This window comes from Oncorhynchus gorbuscha, linkage group LG15 (genome assembly GCF_021184085.1).
Source record: "Oncorhynchus gorbuscha isolate QuinsamMale2020 ecotype Even-year linkage group LG15, OgorEven_v1.0, whole genome shotgun sequence".
In the NCBI taxonomy this organism is placed as follows: domain Eukaryota; kingdom Metazoa; phylum Chordata; class Actinopteri; order Salmoniformes; family Salmonidae; genus Oncorhynchus; species Oncorhynchus gorbuscha.
In genome coordinates, this window is record NC_060187.1 from 85280624 (window position 1) to 85303098 (window position 22475).

The following is a 22475-nucleotide window of genomic DNA, read 5'->3' on the forward strand; positions in this document are numbered from 1 at the left end:
TCCTGACTCTCACCCCTTCCCCTGACCTCTCACTGACCTCACTCCTTCCCTGGTTGGCCTCTCTCCTGACTGACTCTCACCCCCTCCCTGGTTGGCCTCTCCCTGACTCTCACCCCTTCCCTGGTTGGCCTCTTTCCTGACTGACCTCTCCTCCTTGGGTGGCTCTCACTCCACCCCCCCTGGTTGGCCTCTCTCCTGACTGACTCTCACCCCTCCCTGGTTGGCCTCTCTCCTGACTCTCACCCCCTCCCTGGTTGTCCTCTCTCCTGACTGACTCTCACCCCCTCCCTGGTTGGCCTCTCATCTGACTCTCACCCCCTCACTGGTTGGCCTCTCATCTGACTCTCACCCCTCCCTGGTTGGCCTCTCATCTGACTCTCACCCCTCCCTGGTTGGCCTCTCACTGACTCACCCCTTCCCTGGTTGGCCTCTCTCCTGACTCTCACCCCTCCCTGGTTGGCCTCTCTCCTGACTGACTCTCACCCCCTCCCTGGTTGGCCTCTCTCCTGACTGACTTTCACCCTTCCCTGGTTGGCCTCTCTCCTGACTCTCACCCCTCCCTGGTTGGCCTCTTTCCTGACTGACTTTAACTCCTTCCTTGGGTGGCCTCTCTCCTGACTCTCACCCCTCCCTGGTTGGCCTCTCTCCTGACTGACTCTCACCCCCTCCCTGGTTGGCCTCTCTCCTGACTCTCACCCCTCCCTGGTTGTCCTCTCTCCTGACTGACTCTCACCCCCCCCTCCCTGGTTGGCCTCTCATCTGACTCTCACCCCCTCCTGGTTGGCCTCTCATCTGACTCTCACCCCTCCCTGGTTGGCCTCTCATCTGACTCTCACCCCCTCCCTGGTTGGCCTCTCATCTGACTCACCCCTTCCCTGGTTGGCCTCTCTCCTGACTCTCACCCCTTCCCTGGTTGGCCTCTCTCCTGACTCCCACCCCCTCCCTGGTTGGCCTCTCTCCTGACTGACTCCACCCCCTCCCTGGTTGGCCTCTCTCCTGACTGACTCTCACCCCTCCCTGGTTGGCCTCTCTCCTGACTGACTCTCACCCCTTCCCTGGTTGGCCTCTCATCTGACTCCCCCTCCCTGGTTGGCCTCTCTCCTGACTGACTCTCACCCCCTCCCTGGTTGGCCTCTCTCCTGACTGACTCTCACCCCTCCCTGGTTGGCCTCTCTCCTGACTGACTCTCACCCCTCCCTGGTTGGCCTCTCTGACTCTCACCCCTTCCCTGGTTGGCCTCTTTCCTGACTGACTTTATCTCCTTCCCTGGTTGGCCTCTCTCCTGACTCTCACCCCCTCCCTGGTTGGCCTCTCTCCTGACTGACTCTCACCCCCTCCCTGGTTGGCCTCTCTCCTGACTCTGGTTGGCCTGACTCTCCTGACTGACTCACCCCCTCCCTGGTTGGCCTCTCATCTGACTCTCACCCCTCCTGGTTGGCCTCTCATCTGACTCTCACCCCCTCCCTGGTTGGCCTCTCATCTGACTCTCACCCCTCCCTGGTTGGCCTCTCATCTGACTCTCACCCCTCCCTGGTTGGCCTCTCTCCTGACTGACTCTCACCCCTCCCTGGTTGGCCTCTCTCCTGACTGACTCTCACCCCTTCCCTGGTTGGCCTCTCTCCTGACTGACTTTCACCCCTTCCCTGGTTGGCCTCTCCTGACTGACTCTCACCCCTCCCTGGTTGGCCTCTCTCCTGACTGACTTTCACTCCTTCCCTGGTTGGCCTCTCTCCTGACTGACTCCACCCCCCCTGGTTGGCCTCTCTCTGACTCTCACCCCTCCCTGGTTGGCCTCTCTCCTGACTGACTCTCACCCCTCCCTGGTTGGCCTCTCTCCTGACTGACTCTCACCCCTCCCTGGTTGGCCATCTGACTCTCACCCCTCCCTGGTTGGCCTCTCATCTGACTGACTCACCACCCTCCCTGGTTGGCCTCTCATCTGACTCTCACCCCTCCCTGGTTGGCCTCTCATCTGACTCTCACCCCCTCCCTGGTTGGCCTCTCATCTGACTCTCACCCCCTCCCTGGTTGGCCTCTCTCTGACTCACCCCTCCCTGGTTGGCCTCTCTCCTGACTGACTCTCACCCCTCCCTGGTTGGCCTCTCTCCTGACTGACTCTCACCCCTTCCCTGGTTGGCCTCTCTCCTGACTGACTCTCACCCCTCCCTGGTTGGCCTCTCTCCTGACTGACTCTCACCCCCCCCTCCCTGGTTGGCCTCTCTCCTGACTGACTCTCACCCCTTCCCTGGTTGGCCTCTCTCCTGACTGACTCTCACCCCCTCCCTGGTTGGCCTCTCTCCCTGACTCTCACCCCTCCCTGGTTGGCCTCTCTCCTCTGACTCTCACCCCCTCCCTGGTTGGCCTCTCTCCTGACTGACTCCACCCCCTCCCCTGGTTGGCCTCTCTCTGACTGACTCACCCCCTCCCTGGTTGGCCTCTCATCTGACTCCCACCCCTTCCCTGGTTGGCCTCTCTCCTGACTGACTCTCACCCCTTCCCTGGTTGGCCTCTCTCCTGACTGACTCTCACCCCTTCCCTGGTTGGCCTCTCTCCTGACTGACTCCCCACCCCTTCCCTGGTTGGCCTCTCTCCTGACTGACTCTCACCCCTCCCTGGTTGGCCTCTCTCCTGACTGACTCTCACCCCCTCCCTGGTTGGCCTCTCTCCTGACTGACTCCCACCCCCTCCCTGGTTGGCCTCTCTCCTGACTGACTCCCACCCCCTCCCTGGATGGCCTCTCTCCTGACTGACTCCCACCCCCTCCCTGGTTGGCCTCTCTCCTGACTGACTCTCACCCCTTCCCTGGTTGGCCTCTCTCCTGACTGACTCTCACCCCCTCCTGGTTGGCCTCTCATCTGACTCTCACCCCTCCCTGGTTGGCCTCTCATCTGACTGACTTTCACCCCTTCCCTGGTTGGCCTCTCTCCTGACTCTCCCCCTTCCCTGGTTGGCCTCTTTCCTGACTGACTTTAACTCCTTCCTTGGGTGGCCTCTCCTGACTCTCACCCCTCCCTGGTTGTCCTCTCTCCTGACTCTCACCCCCTCCCTGGTTGGCCTCTCTCCTGACTCTCACCCCCTCCCTGGTTGGCCTCTCTCCTGACTGACTCTCACCCCTCCCTGGTTGGCCTCTCATCTGACTCTCACCCCCTCACTGGTTGGCCTCTCATCTGACTCTCACCCCTCCCTGGTTGGCCTCTCATCTGACTCTCACCCCCTCCCTGGTTGGCCTCTCATCTGACTCACCCCTTCCCTGGTTGGCCTCTCTCCTGACTCTCACCCCTTCCCTGGTTGGCCTCTCTCCTGACTCCCACCCCCTCCCTGGTTGGCCTCTCTCCTGACTGACTCTCACCCCCTCCCTGGTTGGCCTCTCTCCTGACTGACTCTCACCCCCTCCCTGGTTGGCCTCTCTCCTGACTGACTCTCACCCCTCCCTGGTTGGCCTCTCTCCTGACTGACTCTCACCCCTCCCTGGTTGGCCTCTCTCCTGACTGACTCTCACCCCTCCCTGGTTGGCCTCTCATCTGACTCTCACCCCCTCCCTGGTTGGCCTCTCTCCTGACTGACTCTCACCCCTTCCCTGGTTGGCCTCTCTCCTGACTGACTCTCACCCCTTCCCTGGTTGGCCTCTCTCCTGACTGACTCTCACCCCCTCCCTGGTTGGCCTCTCTCCTGACTGACTCCACCCCTCCCTGGTTGGCCTCTCATCTGACTGACATCCACCCCTCCCTGGTTGGCCTCTCATCTGACTCCCACCCCTGACCTCTCTCTGACTGACTCCACCCCTTCCTGGTTGGCCTCTCTCCTGACTGACTCTCACCCCTTCCCTGGTTGGCCTCTCTCCTGACTGACTTTCACTCCTTCCCTGGTTGGCCTCTCTCCTGACTGACTCCCACTCCCTCCCTGGTTGGCCTCTCATCTGACTCCCACCCCCTCCCTGGTTGGCCTCTCTCCTGACTGACTCTCACCCCTTCCCTGGTTGGCCTCTCTCCTGACTGACTCCCACCCCCTCCTTGGTTGGCCTCTCATCTGACTCCCACCCTCTCCTTGGTTGGCCTCTCATCTGACTCTCACCCCCTCCCTGGTTGGCCTCTCATCTGACTCTCACCCCCTCCCTGGTTGGCCTCTCGTCTGACTCCCACCCCCTCCCTGGTTGGCCTCTCTCCTGACTGACTTTCACTCCTTCCCTGGTTGGCCTCTTTCCTGACTGACTTTTACTCCTTCCCTGGTTGGCCTCTCTCCTGACTGACTTTCACTCCTTCCCTGGTTGGCCTCTCAACTGACTCCCACCCCCTCCCTGGTTGGCCTCTCTCCTGACTGACTTTCACTCCTTCCCTGGCTGGCCTCTTTCCTGACTGACTTTCACCCCTTCCCTGGTTGGCCTCTCTCCTGACTCCCACCCCTTCCCTGGTTGGCCTCTCTCCTGACTGACTCTCACCCCCTCACTGGTTGGCCTCTCTCCTGACTGACTCTCACCCCCTCCCTGGTTGGCCTCTCATCTGACTCTCACCCCTCCCTGGTTGGCCTCTCTCTGACTCCCACTTCCCTGGTTGGCCCCTGACTCCCTGGTTGGCCTCTCATCTGACTCTCACCCCTCCCTGGTTGGCCTCTCATCCTGACTCTCACCCCCCCCCTCCCTGGTTGGCCTCTCATCTGACTCACCCCACCCCTTCCCTGGTTGGCCTCTCTCCTGACTCTCACCCCTTCCCTGGTTGGCCTCTCTCCTGACTCCCACCCCTCCCTGGTTGGCCTCTCTCCTGACTCTCCACCCCCTCCCTGGTTGGCCTCTCTCCTGACTGACTCTCACCCCCTCCCTGGTTGGCCTCTCTCCTGACTGACTCTCACCCCCTCCCTGGTTGGCCTCTCTCTGACTGACTCTCACCCCCCCCTCCCTGGTTGGCCTCTCTCTGACTGACTCTCCACCCCTCCCTGGTTGGCCTCTCATCTGACTCTCACCCCCTCCCTGGTTGGCCTCTCTCCTGACTGACTCCCACCCCCTCCCTGGTTGGCTCTCATCTGACTCCCTGGTTGGCCCCTCCCCCCTGGTTGGCCTCTCTCCTGACTGACTCCCACCCCTCCCCCTGGTTGGCCTCTCTCCTGACTGACTCCCACCCCCTCCCTGGTTGGCCTTGGCTCCCACCCCCTCCCTGGTTGGCCTCTCCTGACTGACTCCCACCCCTCCCTGGTTGGCCTCTCTCCTGACTGACTCTCACTCCCTCCCTGGTTGGCCTCTCTCCTGACTGACTCCCACCCCCTCCCTTGTTGGCCTCTCTCCTGACTGACTCCCTACCCCTTCCCTGGTTGGCCTCTCTCCTGACTGACTCCCACCCCCTCCTTGGTTGGCCTCTCATCTGACTCTCACCCCCTCCTTGGTTGGCCTCTCTCCTGACTGACTCTCACCCCTTCCCTGGTTGGCCTCTCTCCTGACTGACTCCCACCCCCTCCCTTGTTGGCCTCTCTCCTGACTGACTCCCTACCCCTTCCCTGGTTGGCCTCTCTCCTGACTGACTCCCACCCCCTCCTTGGTTGGCCTCTCATCTGACTCTCACCCCCTCCTTGGTTGGCCTCTCTCCTGACTCTCACCCCTTCCCTGGTTGGCCTCTCTCCTGACTGACTCTCACCCCTTCCCTGGTTGGCCTCTCTCCTGACTGACTCTCACCCCCTCCCTGGTTGGCCTCTCTCCTGACTGACTCTCACCCCCTCCCTGGTTGGCCTCTCATCTGACTCTCACCCCCTCCCTGGTTGGCCTCTCATCAGACTCCCACCACCTCCCTGGTTGGCCTCTTTCCTGACTGACTTTCACTCCTTCCCTGGTTGGCCTCTCTCCTGACTCTCACCCCTTCCCTGGTTGGCCTCTCTCCTGACTGACATCCACCCCCTCCTTGGTTGGCCTCTCATCTGACTCTCACCCCCTCCCTGGTTGGCCTCTCATCTGACTCCCACCCCTTCCCTTGTTGGCCTCTCTCCTGACTGACTCTCACCCCTTCCCTGGTTGGCCTCTCTCCTGACTGACTTTCAATCCTTCCCTGGTTGGCCTCTCTCCTGACTGACTTTCACTCCTTCCCTGGTTGGCCTCTCATCTGACTCTCACCCCCTCCCTGGTTGGCCTCTCATCTGACTCTCACCCCCTTCCCTGGTTGGCCTCTCTCCTGACTGACTCCCACCCCTCCTTGGTTGGCCTCTCATCTGACTGACTCACCCCCTCCCTGGTTGGCCTCTCATCTGACTCTCACCCCTCCCTGGTTGGCCTCTCATCTGACTCTCACCCCTCCCTGGTTGGCCTCTCATCTGACTCTCACCCCTCCCTGGTTGGCCTCTCTCCTGACTTTCACTCCTTCCCTGGTTGGCCTCTTTCCTGACTGACTTTCACTCCTTCCCTGGTTGGCCTCTCTCCTGACTCTCACCCCTTCCCTGGTTGGCCTCTCTCCTGACTGACTCCCACCCCCTCCTTGGTTGGCCTCTCATCTGACTCTCACCCCCTCCCTGGTTGGCCTCTCATCTGACTCCCACCCCCTCCCTGGTTGGCCTCTCTCCTGACTCTCACCCCTTCCCTGGTTGGCCTCTCTCCTGACTGACTCTCACCCCTTCCCTGGTTGGCCTCTCTCCTGACTCTCACCCCTCCCTGGTTGGCCTCTCTCCTGACTCCCACCCCTCCCTGGTTGGCCTCTCTCCTGACTCTCCTCACCCCTCCCTGGTTGGCCTCTCATCTGACTCTCACCCCCTCCCTGGTTGGCCTCTCTCCTGATGGACTGTCCCCCCCCCCATCAGAAAGGCTGTGGCTACCACCTGGATCTTCTGGTGGTGTCTGTGATGCTGGGGGTGTGCTCCATCATGGGCCTGCCCTGGTTTGTAGCGGCCACCGTGCTCTCCATCTCCCACGTCAACAGTCTGAAGCTGGAGTCAGAGTGCTCGGCCCCTGGGGAACAGCCCAAGTTCCTGGGGATCAGAGAGCAGAGGGTCACCAGCTTCATGATCTTCATCCTCATGGGCTGCTCTGTCTTCATGACCTCTGTGCTCAAGGTGAGATGAGACGCTGTTAGACTGGAATGATGTTCCAAATCAAGAAGAGACGCTCTTATAGGATTGCAGGCTGGTTTCTTGATCAGATCCTCATCATCCTTTCACTGTTTTGGAACATCATTTCTTTTTGATACCAGAGTGATGAGGAAGGGGAAGTATTATTTGGCACACCCCAGTGGTTTGTGGGTAAAGAAATTAGAAAAGGGTGAGGACTATGATTAAATGTGTAAAAAGTACCTTCTGTCCCCTGTGTTGTCTTTCTAGTTCATCCCTATGCCAGTCCTCTACGGGGTGTTTCTCTACATGGGTGTGTCCTCACTCAAAGGCATCCAGGTCAGTCTGTGTGGTGTGTTATGTCATGTGGTCAGTGCGGTAGGTTTACACTGCAGTGTTGCTCCCCCCCACACTTGCACAATGGTACATCTGAACCACGGGAGGTTGGTGGCACAGGAGGTTGGTGGCACCTAATTAAAGATATAAGAATTTGTTCTTAACTGACTTGCCTAGTTAAATAAAGGGTAAAAGAGAACAGACTAGGGGTAATGGCTGGAGGGGAATGGTATCAAACATGGTTTCCAGGTGTTTGATGCCATTCCATTTGCTCCGTTTGGGACATTATTATGAGCCGTCCTCCCCTCAGCAGCCTCCTGTGGTCTCAACATGGTTGTGTTGTGGTTGTCCTCTCCTGTAGTTCTTTGACCGTATCAAGCTGTTCTGCATGCCAGCTAAGCACCAGCCGGACCTGATCTACCTGCGCTACGTTCCCCTGTGGAAGGTCCATGTGTTTACCCTGGTGCAGCTCACCTGCCTGGTGCTGCTGTGGGTCATCAAGGCGTCTGCCGCCGCCGTAGTCTTCCCCATGATGGTAAGAATATGGATATGCTGTTAGTATGGCCCTAGAAAGACATTTCACAGAAACAGAAGTCTGAACTGAAGACAGAGAATATGTCAAGCAAAGAGATGGCACAGAATTGGATTGTCAGGATGATGCCATTTTAATGAAGAGTTAAAAGTTCAAGTCACTGATTTTGTTTTGGTGTCTCTAGGTGTTGGCCCTGGTGTTTATACGGAAGCTGCTGGACCTATGTTTCACCAACAGGGAGCTGAGCTGGTTGGACGACCTGATGCCTGAGAGCAAGAAGAAGAAGGAGGACGACAAGAAGAAGAAAGCCAAGGAGGTGTGTGTCCAACTGTTCTCGCAGACAACTGCAGAGAGCTGTGACAGTCCCACTGACACTTTCCCTCTGTTTCCATGGTTACAGGAGGCCCAGCGCCTGTTGGAAGTGGAAGAGGGCATAGCACACCCCTGCGACGGGCCGGGCATCCTCAAGACCCTCAAAGTCAGGTTAGTGGTTGGGGACAATTTTGATGCAGTATATCAATGTCCATTATACTTGGAGTAAGTCACGGCCCTTTCACCTTGGCCCATCAGTGCTGTTCCTCACGGGTTCTGTAAAGCATTGTGAAGCACTTTGGAGAACTATGGACGAGTATATTCATGTAACAGGGAAGAGTAACCCCTTTTGAAGCACTGACCCGTCTCTCCCAAAGCAGGTGTGACAGCAGTGTTGAGTTGGACATGCCACACGACGCAGAGGAGAGAGCAGGGGTTGGTCTCAGGCCTGCTCTAGTCTCACCATGCACTCATACAGCTGCTCTTCCACCTGGTTGATTAACTGCCCATGACCACCTCGGACCGGTTTCATTCCACACCGCAGTTTCCTCCCCTCTGAAGGGCCTATGGAAGTGGACAGCCTTGTGGAATGAAATACAGCCCTCGTGTTTGATTTGTTGTTAAACATGACCCCCCCCGACCCTCAGCCCCATAACAACCACCAGAAAAACGACCAATCACAGACTGTCCTTGTAAACAAGCGACTATTTCATCCAACTATTATATTTGAAGTAATACTAAATAGCTAATTTCCCTTAGTATTGCAATTTATAATGGTTATGATAGTTTTCTAAGCGTCCTCTGTAATACTGTATGTTGACTGCAGCCAAGCAAAGATCATTCATGAGTTTGTTTCAGAAATGAGAACCACACTGGGGGGGTTTGTGGTGTCCTTGAAAATGTGTGTTTGTGTACGCCAGCTTAGGGTGTTGTGGTGTGTGTTTGTTCCCCTGCAGTTTGGACCCCTCTATGGTAAACATTTCTGATGAAATGGCCAAAACTGCCAATTGGAAGTCTGTCTCCATGAACTCTGACAGTGCCAAAGCTCTGAAGCATAGTGGCAGGTAGCTATAACTCCTCCTCGGTATGGTTCAGATGCTCACCCTTCCTCTTCCTGTCTGGCTTCTGGGGCGAAAACCAGAAGCATGCTCCCATCCCTCTCAGAAAATCACACCCTGATAATAATTTTGACTAAATATTTCAACCAATAAATAAATAATTTTCTATTTAAATATTTTGAAAATTAATTCTGAAACTATTTTAAAATGTACATTAATTTCATGCATGTCAATATGTGTCTCAATCACATGCTTTTACGTGTGGGGAAATGTTGATGAAACCTTGTATTAGGCTATTATTGCTTACTCTCAAGATTGAGGGCCAGAGAAGGGAGCAAGTGTTCCCTTTTGGAATCCAGCCTGGTGTTTCTATGTCTCCACCTTATTGTCCTATATAGTCCAGAAGTTGAACCCATACCTTTTTGTGCTTGACAGTATATTAACCTTTGAATAACCTTTCAATGAACTAAGAGCGTAAAGGCTAATTATAACACTCCCACCCACAATCGCGATACTATGATGCACCAACTTGCAAATCAATAGTACTGGATGTGTGGCAAATGTCTTAGAACTGCCAATATTTTCAAATAAACCAAAGATAAGAGCATTTGGGTCCACCTGGGGTACATTCAGTCTTGCAATGTTGCATTTAAACATTTTGCAACATTGCACGTTGTGTGGCAAAGGGGTGGTGAGTGGGTTCATACTCACTGTATTGGGTTGTCATTTTGGAGGATTTAACTTACTAAAATTGAAGTTTAATTCATTCATTTTAAACAGCTATATTTAGATATAATTTTTAAAAAATCTATGAATGAACTGAATTTTGGTGGTGGTGATGATGGTGTTATTCTCTGTTCCCAGCCAGGCGAAGGTGTCCTGTGTGAAGATAAACTTGGAGAATGACCAGGGGGAGAAGTATGGGGATGCTGAGACCTCCTTATGAAGGAGGGACGGGAGGAGCAGGGAGGGTGCCACTTCAGCCTCTAGCCCACCAGGTGGCGTTGTCCTCCTGTCCTCCCACACAGCAGGGGGCAGTGTCCTTCATGGCCCTGTCTGTTGCCCTAACAGCTGCTACCATACCAATGCCAAGGGGGCTCACAAAGACACAACCACTTCTACTTAGCCATGTTTCTTTAGTTCTTATTGTGAAATTAGTCCGAGGGAAATTTGTCTTTTAATTTTATCATCGTTTTAAGGTGAAAAAACATTAACTTTAGATTCAGGTGTGCCTTTTTTAAGGAACCACTTGGTCTTCTTGGAATGACTTTCATTGGTCTTTTTACCAACATATCCATAGTCTCTGTGATATGGTGTACAGTCTGTCCTCGTAACACTTACTTCGAGGGCAATGCATTATGAATGCATGTAGTGGCCTCTATCGCCCTTAGTGCATTATATTAGAAGAGTTGCTGTAAGCATTTCAAACTTGTCAAGACTGTCCCCAGGTGGTTTATAGGAAGCAGTAGGCCTAACAGCAGTCTAAGCACCCTGGGTGGCTTGACCACAACGACAGCTACTACTCACAGCACTCTATCTGGCTCAGTCTGAACAATAGACACTTTCTGTTTGAGAAAGCAGGTGATGCTCAACAAAAGGTCCAAATACATTTGGAGCACATATTAGATTTAATAGTGTGTGTGTGTGTGTGTGTGTGTGCACATGAGTGTGTTTGTACAAGTGTAAGAAACTTAAGAGCAGCTTAAGATGTCTTTTCACAATATCAGTCATGTGTACGATGTGCTGTTGATTCAGATGATCAGTCACAGTAGGTTGAAAGGCTGAGTATGTTCTGTCAAAGTGAACATGACAGACCACAGCATAGCCCGTAGTTTGCAGAATATTTCTTGAATTAATTGGCAAACATCTCTTACTAATCTTAAACAATCCCAAATTGGAAACGGTCTATAATAAGATGTTTCAAAAACAAAATGTTCTCACATTTCTCGATTGAGCGGTCTTGTTATTTTGGAGTAATGGTGAGGGTATTGCCTGCAGTGTCCATACATACATAATGGTGAGGGTATTGCCTGCAGTGTCCATACATACATAATGGTGAGGGTATTGCCTGCAGTGTCCATACATGCATAATGGTGAGGGTATTGCCTGCAGTGTCCATACATACATAATGGTGAGGGTATTGCCTGCAGTGTCCATACATACATAATGGTGAGGGTATTGCCTGCAGTGTCCATACATACATAATGGTGAGGGTATTGCCTGCAGTGTCCATACATACATAATGGTGGACTTGAAAGGAAGAAAATATGTATAGAGTAAGTCTATGGAGGTTTCTAAAACTGATGCCTTCTTTAGGGCAGGTTTAAAGCTGTTCAATAGTGTTACTGTACATGGCTGTGGTAGCCTGGGTTTAATCTAGTGTAGTGCACCTGCACGAAGGAAGTCTTACCAGAGCTGTAGCCTCCCCTTGGTTATGATGACGAGGGGAAACCCACTTTTATCCATTTAAAAGGTTTACATCCAATGGAATATTTTCTGTTATGGGGTATATATTTTAGATTGTCTATATATATTTTTTTTATCATTATTATCTATATCATTACAAAATGTAATGCATTTAATTTATTTTGAGTGTGTCAACATTGCAGAGTTGGGGGGGAGGGGGGCAGGAGGAGGGAGCAGTGTCGTTGTTTGTGGCTGGCCGGTAATTAATGTTCTTTATTTCCTGTCTTTATATCTGTGCACTTTAGATACGCCTGCCGCACAATGAGAGGGTTGGGCAGGCTATATGTACCTTTTTATATACATGTATCTATTTAGATCAGTCTCAGGAACCAATGGGCTCAATGAGGCCCTTGTCTCTCACCGTCTCTGTCAGTCTTTCTTTTTCTCCCCGTCACTCTCTTTCTGTGTCTTTTGTCTCTCTCTCGGCCTCTACCTCTCTGTGTTGTCTCTCTCTCTCTGTGTTGTCTCTCTCCCTCTCTTTCGCTCTGTGTTGTCTCCCTCTCTCTGTATTCTCTCTCTCCCTCTCTGTGTTGTCTCCCTCTCTCTCTGTGTTGTCTCTCTCCCTTTCTCTGTTCTCTCTCTCTGTGTTGTCTCCCTCTGTGTTGTTTCTCTCTCCCTCTGTGTTGTCTCTCTCTCTCTCTCTCTCTCTCTCTCTCTCTCTGTGTGTGTTGTCTCTGTGTGTTGTCTCTGTGTGTTGTCTCTCACTTTCACTCTGTTGCTCACTGACTGACTCCCTCATTGTCAATCCACTTGTGTTGCTAGAAGATGTTGCTGTGTGTTTCTCTGCTCCTCCCTTTCAGCTGTAAACCCTTTTTACCTATTTGACACTGGACAACGCTGATAGGTGGGTTTCTCTGTGCTCTTCTTTTATTGGCTATTCTGTTGTAGGCAGTTTTGTAAAGAAAATTCTTAATTAATTTTGTCCCGTTGATTTAGTGTTTAATGAATAGCAATGCTTTTGGTTGATTATCCAATATGTATACTGTTACAGGAGTCTTACTGGGAAAGGCATCAGTCTGCTGTTCATGGCTCTGTGATTGAGTTTAATTCATGAGTTTGAATTATGTGATTGAATTAGTTTTATTTAAATCTATAGTGTTATACAAATATGGAATGAAGGTTATGAAACATTTGGTGTAAGACGTACGGGGGGCAAGAATTTGTTTTGACTTCAATAAAGAGGAGACTCCTCAAGTTCAATAACTGACTGACCGCTTCCATCTGAACACCTTGATGAAAACAAACAGTCTTCTGTTTTAGCAGCTGTTTTGCCCTCTGGGTCAATTATGGGCCCCATACTATGAGTGTTGGAAATTGCCGTACGTTCTCGTTCCTTCTGACTTTGTGCTTACCAGTGGTGTAAAAATACTTTTAAATATTACTTAAGTCATTTTTTGGGGTATCTGTACTTTTCATTACTAGTTATATTTTTGGCAACTTTTACTTCACTACATTCCTAAAGAAAATAATGTACTTTTTACTCCATACATTTTCCATGACACCCAAAAGTACTTGCTACATTTTGCTTAGCAGAACAGAAAAGGGTTAAATGCACACACTTATCAAGAGAACATCCCTACTGCCTCTGATCTGGCGGACTCACTAAACACAAATTCTTAATTTGTAAATGATGTCTAAGTGTTGGCGTGTGGCCTTGGCTATCCGTAAATTTAAAAAACAAGAATTGTACTGTCTGGTTTACTTTAATATAAGGAATTTTAAATTAGTCTTTTTCTTTGATACTTAAGTATATTTTAGCAATTACATTTACTTTTGATACTTAAGTATATTTTAAAACCAAAATTTAAACTTTTACTCAAGTAGTATTTTACTAGGTGACTTTTACTTGTCATTTTCTATTAAGGTAACTTTACTTTTACTCAAGTATGACATTTGGGTACTTTTTCCCATCATTGGCGTTGCCTTGGTGTGCATTATCTCTTGGTAGTTGAGTACTTAAGCAGGCTGGGACTAGGAAACGTGGCCTACTGGGGAGCTTGTTAAGAGCAGTCCAAGGTGCATTTTCTCCGTATCTAACCTACGCTGTACAACAATAGAACACAGAATAACCTGTCATAGTACTGCTATGTGGATCTCCTAAACCAGTGACGATCACTGAGGACAGGCGATCTTTCAGCACCGTGTGACTAGACATTTCAGTCCCCTATAAAGTGGCTTGGATTGGCCTCATGTTGCCATTCAGTTTGATATCAGTGAAGTTTTTAATGAATTGTTCTTAAACTGTACAATGAATGGTATCTGTACTATTCTTATGAGGTTGGGATGGTGGGAACCGGGGGATAATGCAAATGAACCCTTGAATTTTTTTGTAATGGAAATTAAGTTGTTGAAGGAAAGCAATAAAGGTTACTACATTGTAGCTGTGTTGGTTGGTCTCAATCTTTGACAAGTTGTTGTAGCTACATTGCTTGGTGATGAACAGAAGTAGTATTGTATTACTGATCTGCTAGTACACTAAAATACATACATACAAAACATACAGCTCACACTACAGACTGAAAGTCACTATTTTGATTTAAAGGGGCAATCTGCCGTTGCTTTATCCATTTTTAGACTTTAAATTCATTTCCATTGAGTCTTGAAGAATATACAGTGCGTTCAGAAAGTATTCAGACCCCTTGACTTTTTCCACATTTTGTTACATTACAGCCTTATTCTAAAATGGATTAAATAGTTTTTCCCCTCAATCTACACACAATGCCCCATAATGACAATGCAAAAACAGGTTTAGAAATGTTTGCAAATGTATTACCAATAAAAAAAAGCTAACCACATTTTACAAAAGTATTTAGACCCTTTACTCAGTACTTTGTTGAAGCACCTTTGGCAGTGATTACCGCCTCGAGTCTTCTTGGGTATGACTCTACAAGCTTGGCACACCTGTATGTGGGGAGTTTCTCCCATTCTTCTCAAGCTTTGTAAAGTTGGATGAGGAGTGTTGCTGCACAGCTATTTTCAGGTCTCCAGAGATGTTGGATCGGGTTCAAATCCAGACTCTGGCTGGGCAACTCAAGGACCTTGAGACTTGTCCCGAAGCCACTTCACTACAGGAAAAGGAGGACCGAGCACGCCCCATTCTCATCGACAGGGCTGTAGTGGAGCAGGTTGAGAGCTTCAAATTCCTTGGTGTCCACATCAACAACAAACTAGAATGGTTCAAACACACCAAGACAGTTGTGAAGAGGGCACGACAAAGCCTATTTCACCCTCGGGAAACTAAAAAGATTTTGCATGGGTCCTGAAATCTTCAAAAGTTCTACAGCTGCAACATCGAGAGCATCACTGCCTGGTACAGCAACTGCTCGGCCTCTGACTGCAAGGCACTACAGAGGGTAGTGTGTACGGCCCAGTACATCACTGGGGAAAAGCTGCCTGCCACCCAGGACCTCTACACCAGGCGGTGTCAGAGGAAGGCCCTAAAACAATTCTAAGACCCCTGCCACCCCAGTCATAGACTGTTCTTTCTACTACCCATGTGGTACCAGAGTGCCAAGTCTAGGACAAAAAGGCTTCTCAACAGTTTTTACCCCCAAGCCATAAGACTCCTGAACAGGTAACCAAATGGTTACATGGACTATGCATTGTGTGCCACCCCCCAAACCCTCTTTTTACGATGCTGCTACTCTGTTTATTATATATGCATAGTCACTTTATCTATACATTCATGTACATACTACCTCAATTGGCTAACCGGGCTATCTGCATTGTGTCCCACCACCCGCTAACCCCTCTTTTACGCTACTGCTACTCTCTGTTCATCATATATGCATAGTCACTTTAACCATATCTACATGTACATACTACCTCAATCAGCCTGACTAACCGGTGTCTGTATGTAGCCTCGCTACTTTTATAGCCTCGCTACTGTATATAGCCTGTCTTTTTACTGCTGTTTTATTTCTTTACCTACCTATTGTTCACCTAATACCCTTTTTTGCACTATTGGTTAGAACCTGTAAGTAAGCATTTCACTGTAAGGTTGTATTCGGTGCACGTGACAAACTTTGATTTGATTTGCATTGTCTTGGCTGTGTGCCTGGGGTCGTTGTCCTGTTGGAAGGTGAACCTTCACCCCATTCTGAGGTCCTGGGTGCTCTGGAGCAGGTTTTCATCAAGGATCTCTCTCTGTACTTTGTTCTGTTCATCTTTCCCTCAATTGTGACTAGTCTCTGTCCCTCCTGCTGAAAAGCATCCCCACAGCATGATGCTGCCACCACCATGCTTCACTGTAAGGATTGGTATTGGCCAGGTGATGAGCGGTGCCTAGTTTCCTCCAGACGTGACGCTTCATTAGACCAGATAATCTTGTTTCTCGTAGTCGGACTCCTTTAGGTGCCTTTTGGCAAACTCCAAGCGGACTGTCATGCCTTTTACTGAGGAGTGTCTTCTGTCTGGCCACTCTAACTTGATTGGTGGAGTGCTGCAGAAATGGTTGACCTTCTGGAAGTGGTTGTACTTCCTCTCCACAGAGGAACTCTGGAGCTCTATCGGAGTCACCATCGGGTTCTTGGTCACCTCCCTGAACAAGGCCCCTTCTCCCCTGATTGCTCAGTTTGGTCTGGCGGCTGGCTCTAGAAAGAGTCTTGGTGGTTCCAAACTTCTTCCATTCAAGAATGATAGATGCCACTGTGTTCTTGGGGGACCTTCAATGCTGCAGAAATCTTTTGGTACCCTTCCCCAGATCTGTGCATCAACACAATCCTGTCTTGGAAACTCTAGGGACAATTCCTTCAACCTCATGGCTTTGTGTTTGCTCTGACATTTTTTAAATTAATTTTTTTACCTTTATTTAACTAGGCAAGTCAGTTAAGAACAAATTCTTATTCTTATTTATTAATGACAGCCTAGGAACAGTGGGTTATAACTGCCTGTTCAGGGGCAGAACGACAGATTTGTACCTTGTCAGCTCAGGGATTTCAACTTGCAATCTTTCAGTTACTAGTCCAACTCTCTAACCACTAGGCTACCCTGCCGACATGCACTGTCATCTGTGGGACATTTATATAGACGTGTGTGTGTGTGTGTGTGTGTGTGTGTGTGTGTGTGTGTGTGTGTGTGTGTGTGTGTGTGTGTGTGTGTGTGCCTTTCCAAATCATGTCCAATTAATTGAATTTACAGTACCACAGGTGGACTCCAAGTTGTAGAAACATCTAAAGGATGATTAATGGAAACAGGATGCACCTGAGCTCAATTTTAAGTTTCCAAGCAAAGGGTCTAAATACTTATGTAATTAAGGTATTTTTTTATTACATTTGCAAAAATGTCTACAAAACTGTTATCGCTTTGTCATTATGGATTAAAACATTGAATCAATTTTAGAATAAGTCTAACAAAATGTGGAAAAAATTAAGGGATCTGAATGCACTATAACTTATAAATGCCTCAGAAAAATAAGAGGTCAAATCATGACGTCCGTGATCTTCAGATCGGGAAGTTGGCGCTCTAGGAAGAGTTGAACGAGTTGAATGACCTTTCAAATCCATATTTCCCTGATGGAGCCCATTTTTTCCCCCAGAGTTCCCTGTTGTTTTGAATGTGGCATTCATCATTTTATTATTTTAAATGTTTTACTTTTAAATATATCTATTGAGTCTTGAAGAATATAACTTAGAAATACTTTGAGCTTAGTTAACCTGACGTTCTCCATCCGAACCCAAAATCTTGTTTTATTCCTTAGTAAACAATTGAAATGTAACCATGTTATAGCCTCAACATGGTAAAAGTATTATTTTGATGTCATGGATGGTCAGTACTGGTATCATTGCTCTCTCCATTTGAGTGGTAACATTTATCCAGCCCCGCCCCCTCAGTGGCAGGTGTCTGCTTTGTTATTGTTGGAGCTGCAGATTGCCACTTTAAAAGGAAGCAGCAGTCGGTGTTGAGTCCCTCTATTCTAGTGACTACATCTGGTTCCCCTTATCAATACCAAATAGGCTTCTCTGCACAGACTCAGATTTAGGTGTTCAGATATTTCAGATGACTATTCAGTCTGGTTTGTGCTTCTTCTATGGAAATCGTGTGCGCAATGATTTGAAAGCTCATTTACTATTCAAAGTGATTGTTTTTGCTACACAGAACACACACACACGTTTGGTGTTGATGATAAGAAACCCTTTAAAATAAATTAAAACGTTTATTCTTTCAGTGAAATACGGAACCGTTCCGTATTTTGAACGGGTTGCAACCCTAAGTCTAAATATTGCTGTTCCATTACACAACCTTCAATGTTATGTCATAATTATGTTGAATTATGACAAATGAGTTCGCAACGAGCCAGGCGGCCCAAACTGTTCCGTATACCCTGACTCTGCGTGCAATAAACACAAGAGAAGTGACTCAATTCCCTAGTTAATATTGCCTGCTAACATTCATTTATTTAAACTAAATCTGCAGGTTTAAAAATATATACTTCTGTGTATTGATTTTAAGAAAGGCATTGATGTTTATGGTTAAGTACATTCCTGCAATGACTGCTTTTTTTTGCGACTGCGCTTTTGTTAAAACATCACCTGTTTGGCAAAGTAGGCTGTGATTCGATGATAAATTAACAGGCGCCGTATTGATTATATGCTTCGCAGGACAAGCTAGTTAATCTAGTAATATCATCAACCATGTGTAGTTAACTAGTGATTGTGAAGATTGTTTTTTTTACAAGGTAAGTTTAATGCTAGCTAGCAAATTACCTTGGCCTCTTGCTGCACTCGTGTAACAGGTGCTCAGCCTGCCACGCAGTTTCCTTGTGGAATGCAATGTAATCGGCCATAATCGGCATCCAAAAAAGCAGATTAATCAATTGACCTCTATTTCATATTACAACCAATGGCCATGTACCACACCCCCCCTCGGGCATTATTGCTTTAATATACTTCAACCTGGTAGACTAGAGGCCAAAAAAGACAGTTGTGCCATACACTATGCAGACAATGTTTTACAAACATTTTAAAGAACTGGGGTCGACTCCTTTTTCATTCATTTAAAATAATTTAAAACTGAATTTCAACATTACTTTCAAAAATATACAATTCAACATCAGTGCTGACATGTAGTAATGGCAACAAGCTATTAAATGGAATTGGATGTGTCATAGTGCAGGTGCTATTTACCATTTACTTTCCTTTGTCACCTTTCACCCTCGTCTTCCAGGCCTCTGTCTGCTTCTATGCAAAGAGTTGTCAAGAGTTTGACTGTCAAATGTGTCAGTGTTTCTAAGCAGGAAAAAGCAAGACAGAGTCTAACTAGAGTCAGTTAACCGAGGGAGGGTGAAGAGAGTGTTTCTGCCCCAAGGTAAGAGGATACGGACTGTCTTTAAGCTTCTACAAATGTAGCATACCAATGTTTGATAGCTTTTTTTAAATGACTCAATCTTATTAAATAATTATTCTGTATAAATCTGTAATAATGCTTAAATAAAAACAAACAATTAAAGGTAATACATGGAAAGTAATGAACAAGAGTGGTGTTTAATAAAAAATGTATTTCTGAAGAGATCCCCAGGGCCGGCTCTAGGCATAAGCAACATAAGCGGGTACTTAGGGGCCCTGAACTCAGTTACTGTTGAGAGTTAGAATAGTAGAATACACAAGGTGCAAACTTGACATTTGTTTGTGCATCAGTAGTTTATCACTTGTTTTGTCATTCACTGACAGTCACTCAATTAGCCGTGTCAGGTAACAATTTTAGATTGGAAATTTGGTCGAGCCAGTTATCTAAACTGGTAGTAATCATGGCCGAATACCAACCAGGCAAGCAGGGCACATTCTCAGGGGTCCTGACCACCAGTCACTCTCACTCAGATATCATTAACATGGCATAAGTCATGGGAACATGTGTAGAATTGCATGAAATTAGCTTTAAAACTGAAAACAATTTAATCTCCACCCTAAGGTAAAATGGGAAGAATTGCAGGAAATGTGCTTTAAAACTACAAAATGTTTCTCATCCCCATGGCAAAATGTGTAGAATTGCAGGAAATGTGCTTTAAAACTACAAAATGTTTCTCATCCCCATGGCAAAATGTGTAGAATTGCAGGAAATGTACTTTAAAGCGTACATGTTTCTCCGGCATCAAAAGGGGGGCCACAAACTATTTTGCTCAATTGGAGATACCCAAATATACACAGTGTACAAGTGTTGTAATCAACATAGTCCAGCATCCCTGTGGAATGCTTTTGACATCTTGTAGAGTCCATGCCTGTCGAAGTGAGGCTGTTCTGAGGGCAAAGGGGGTGCAACTCAATATAAGGAGGGTGTTCCTAATATTTTGTACACTCGGTGTATTTATGGTATTAACTTTAGTAAAAATCTGTATAATCGTCTGAGGAGTAAGGCTGGAATTCACTTGTCACAGATTTAGGCTCAATCGTTTTCACTCAAAGTATTTATGCTATTGCCTATTTATGTTGAAACTAGCCCTCTCCATCAACTTTGGCTTTCTCAAATGACAGGACCTGTCAGAGATGCAAATGACTTCCTGTCCTCAAAGACCTGCCATGGCAACAACCGGAGTTGGCCTGTAGGCCTCCTGTTTCCAATGTTGTCTTTGCCAAATGGTCAAATTTGGGCTAAGGGAAATTGGTTGATATGTAAACAACCCACAGTGTGCCTAACCAAAGCTGCTACCTAAACAACCACAACCAACGGCCACATAAATATTAGATGACAGGACTGTTTTGCTATGTTTCTGAAATTGTAACAAATTAAACTAATATTTGCCTTCACAGCCCAGTTACCTGCCAACCTCGACGACCCATCTGACACCACCCCTGCTCCCTTCTGGCTTTAGTGGCCATGTCCCTCGTCACAACCATGGGAGTGGTGCCAGTCATTCTCCTGGTCCTGGCAGCCTTTGACTCAGGTGAACCAATCCCATACAGTATCTCTCTACATGACTGTGACCTGTTTTATGACCTTTTACAAAGTTACTCTGTCATTAGAGATGCTGTAAATGCTGAAGAAGATACAAACTGGGTTCACCTCAATAAATACATCTCATCATCTCCTTTGAAAAACTGACTGAACAGGGTGGAAGCAAATTCATCCACCATATAGCTTTCAGCTATCCTGTCAATATACAGTACCAGTCCAAAGTTTAGACATACCTACTCATTCAAGGGTTTTTCTTTATTTGTACTATTTTCTACATTGTAGAATAATAGTAAAGACAATAAAACTATTAAATAACACATGGCATTGTGCTGTAACCAAAAATGTGTTAAACAAATCAAAATATATTTTATATTTGAGATTCTTCAAAGTAGCCACCCTTTGCCTTGATGACAGCTTTGCACACTCTTGGCATTCTCTCAATCAGCTTCACTTGGAATGCTTTTCCCACATATGCTGAGCACTTGTTGGCTGCTTTTCCTTCACTCTGTGGTCCAACTCATCCCAAACCATCTCAATTGGGTTGAGGTTGGGTGATTGTGGAGGCCAGGTCATCTGATGCAGCACTCCATCATTCTGCTTCTTGTTCAAATAGCCTTTACACAGCCTGGAGGTGTGTTGGGTCATTGTTGAAAAACAAATGATAGTCATTTACATTACATTTAAGTCATTTAGCAGACGCTCTTATCCAGAGCGACTTACAAATTGGTGCATTCACCTTATGACATCCAGTGGGACAGTCACTTAACAATAGTGCATCTAAAACTTAGGGGGGGTGGGGTGAGAGGGATTACTTAACCTATCCTAGGTATTCCTTAAAGAGGTGGGGTTTCAGGTGTCTCCGGAAGGTGGTGATTGACTCCGCTGTCCTGGCGTCGTGAGGGAGTTTGTTCCACCATAGGGGGGGCCAGGGCAGCGAACAGTTTTGACTGGGCTGAGCGGGAGCTGTACTTCCTCAGTGGTAGGGAGGCGAGCAGGCCAGAGGTGGATGAACGCAGTGCCCTTGTTTGGGTGTAGGGCCTGATCAGAGCCTGGAGGTACTGAGGTGCCGTTCCCCTCACAGCTCCGTAGGCAAGCACCATGGTCTTGTAGCGGATGCGAGCTTCAACTGGAAGCCAGTGGAGAGAACGGAGGAGCGGGGTGACGTGAGAGAACTTGGGAAGGTTGAACACCAGACGGGCTGCGGCGTTCTGGATGAGTTGAAGGGGTTTAATGGCACAGGCAGGGAGCCCAGCCAACAGCGAGTTGCAGTAATCCAGACGGGAGATGACAAGTGCCTGGATTAGGACCTGCGCCGCTTCCTGTGTGAGGCAGGGTCGTACTCTGCGGATGTTGTAGAGCATGAACCTACAGGAACGGGCCACCGCCTTGATGTTAGTTGAGAACGAAGGGTGTTGTCCAGGATCACGCCAAGGTTCTTGGCGCTCTGGGAGGAGGACACAATGGAGTTGTCAACCGTGATGGCGAGATCATGGAACGGGCAGTCCTTCCCCGGGAGGAAGAGCAGCTCCGTCTTGCCGAGGTTCAGCTTGAGGTGGTGATCCGTCATCCACACTGATATGTCTGCCAGACATGCAGAGATGCGATTCGCCACCTGGTCATCAGAAGGGGGAAAGGAGAAGATTAATTGTGTGTCGTCTGCATAGCAATGATAAGAGAGACCATGTGAGGTTATGACAGAGCCAAGTGACTTGGTGTATAGCGAGAATAGGAGAGGGCCAAGAACAGAGCCCTGGGGACACCAGTGGTGAGAGCGCGTGGTGAGGAGACAGATTCTCGCCACGCCACCTGGTAGGAGCGACCTGTCAGGTAGGACGCAATCCAGCGTGGGCCGCGCCGGAGATGCCCAACTCGGA

The 22475-nt window shown here is 48.5% G+C and overlaps 1 protein-coding gene across 3 annotated transcripts in view; it reads left to right on the forward strand.

Annotated features, from left to right (window-relative positions):
• LOC123998326 (sodium bicarbonate cotransporter 3-like) overlaps positions 1-12195 on the forward strand; it is a 79359-nt gene extending 67164 nt beyond the window's left edge. For all 3 annotated transcript variants that reach the window (XM_046303445.1, XM_046303448.1, XM_046303446.1), the window contains exons 19-25: positions 6766-7017; positions 7282-7350; positions 7709-7882; positions 8064-8195; positions 8280-8362; positions 9148-9255; positions 10114-12195. In XM_046303445.1, coding sequence (XP_046159401.1) covers positions 6766-7017; positions 7282-7350; positions 7709-7882; positions 8064-8195; positions 8280-8362; positions 9148-9255; positions 10114-10195 — 900 coding nt within the window. In that variant the 3' untranslated portion in view covers positions 10196-12195. The remainder of the gene's footprint in view (positions 1-6765; positions 7018-7281; positions 7351-7708; positions 7883-8063; positions 8196-8279; positions 8363-9147; positions 9256-10113) is intronic.
• Positions 12196-22475: the final 10280 nt, after the last annotated feature.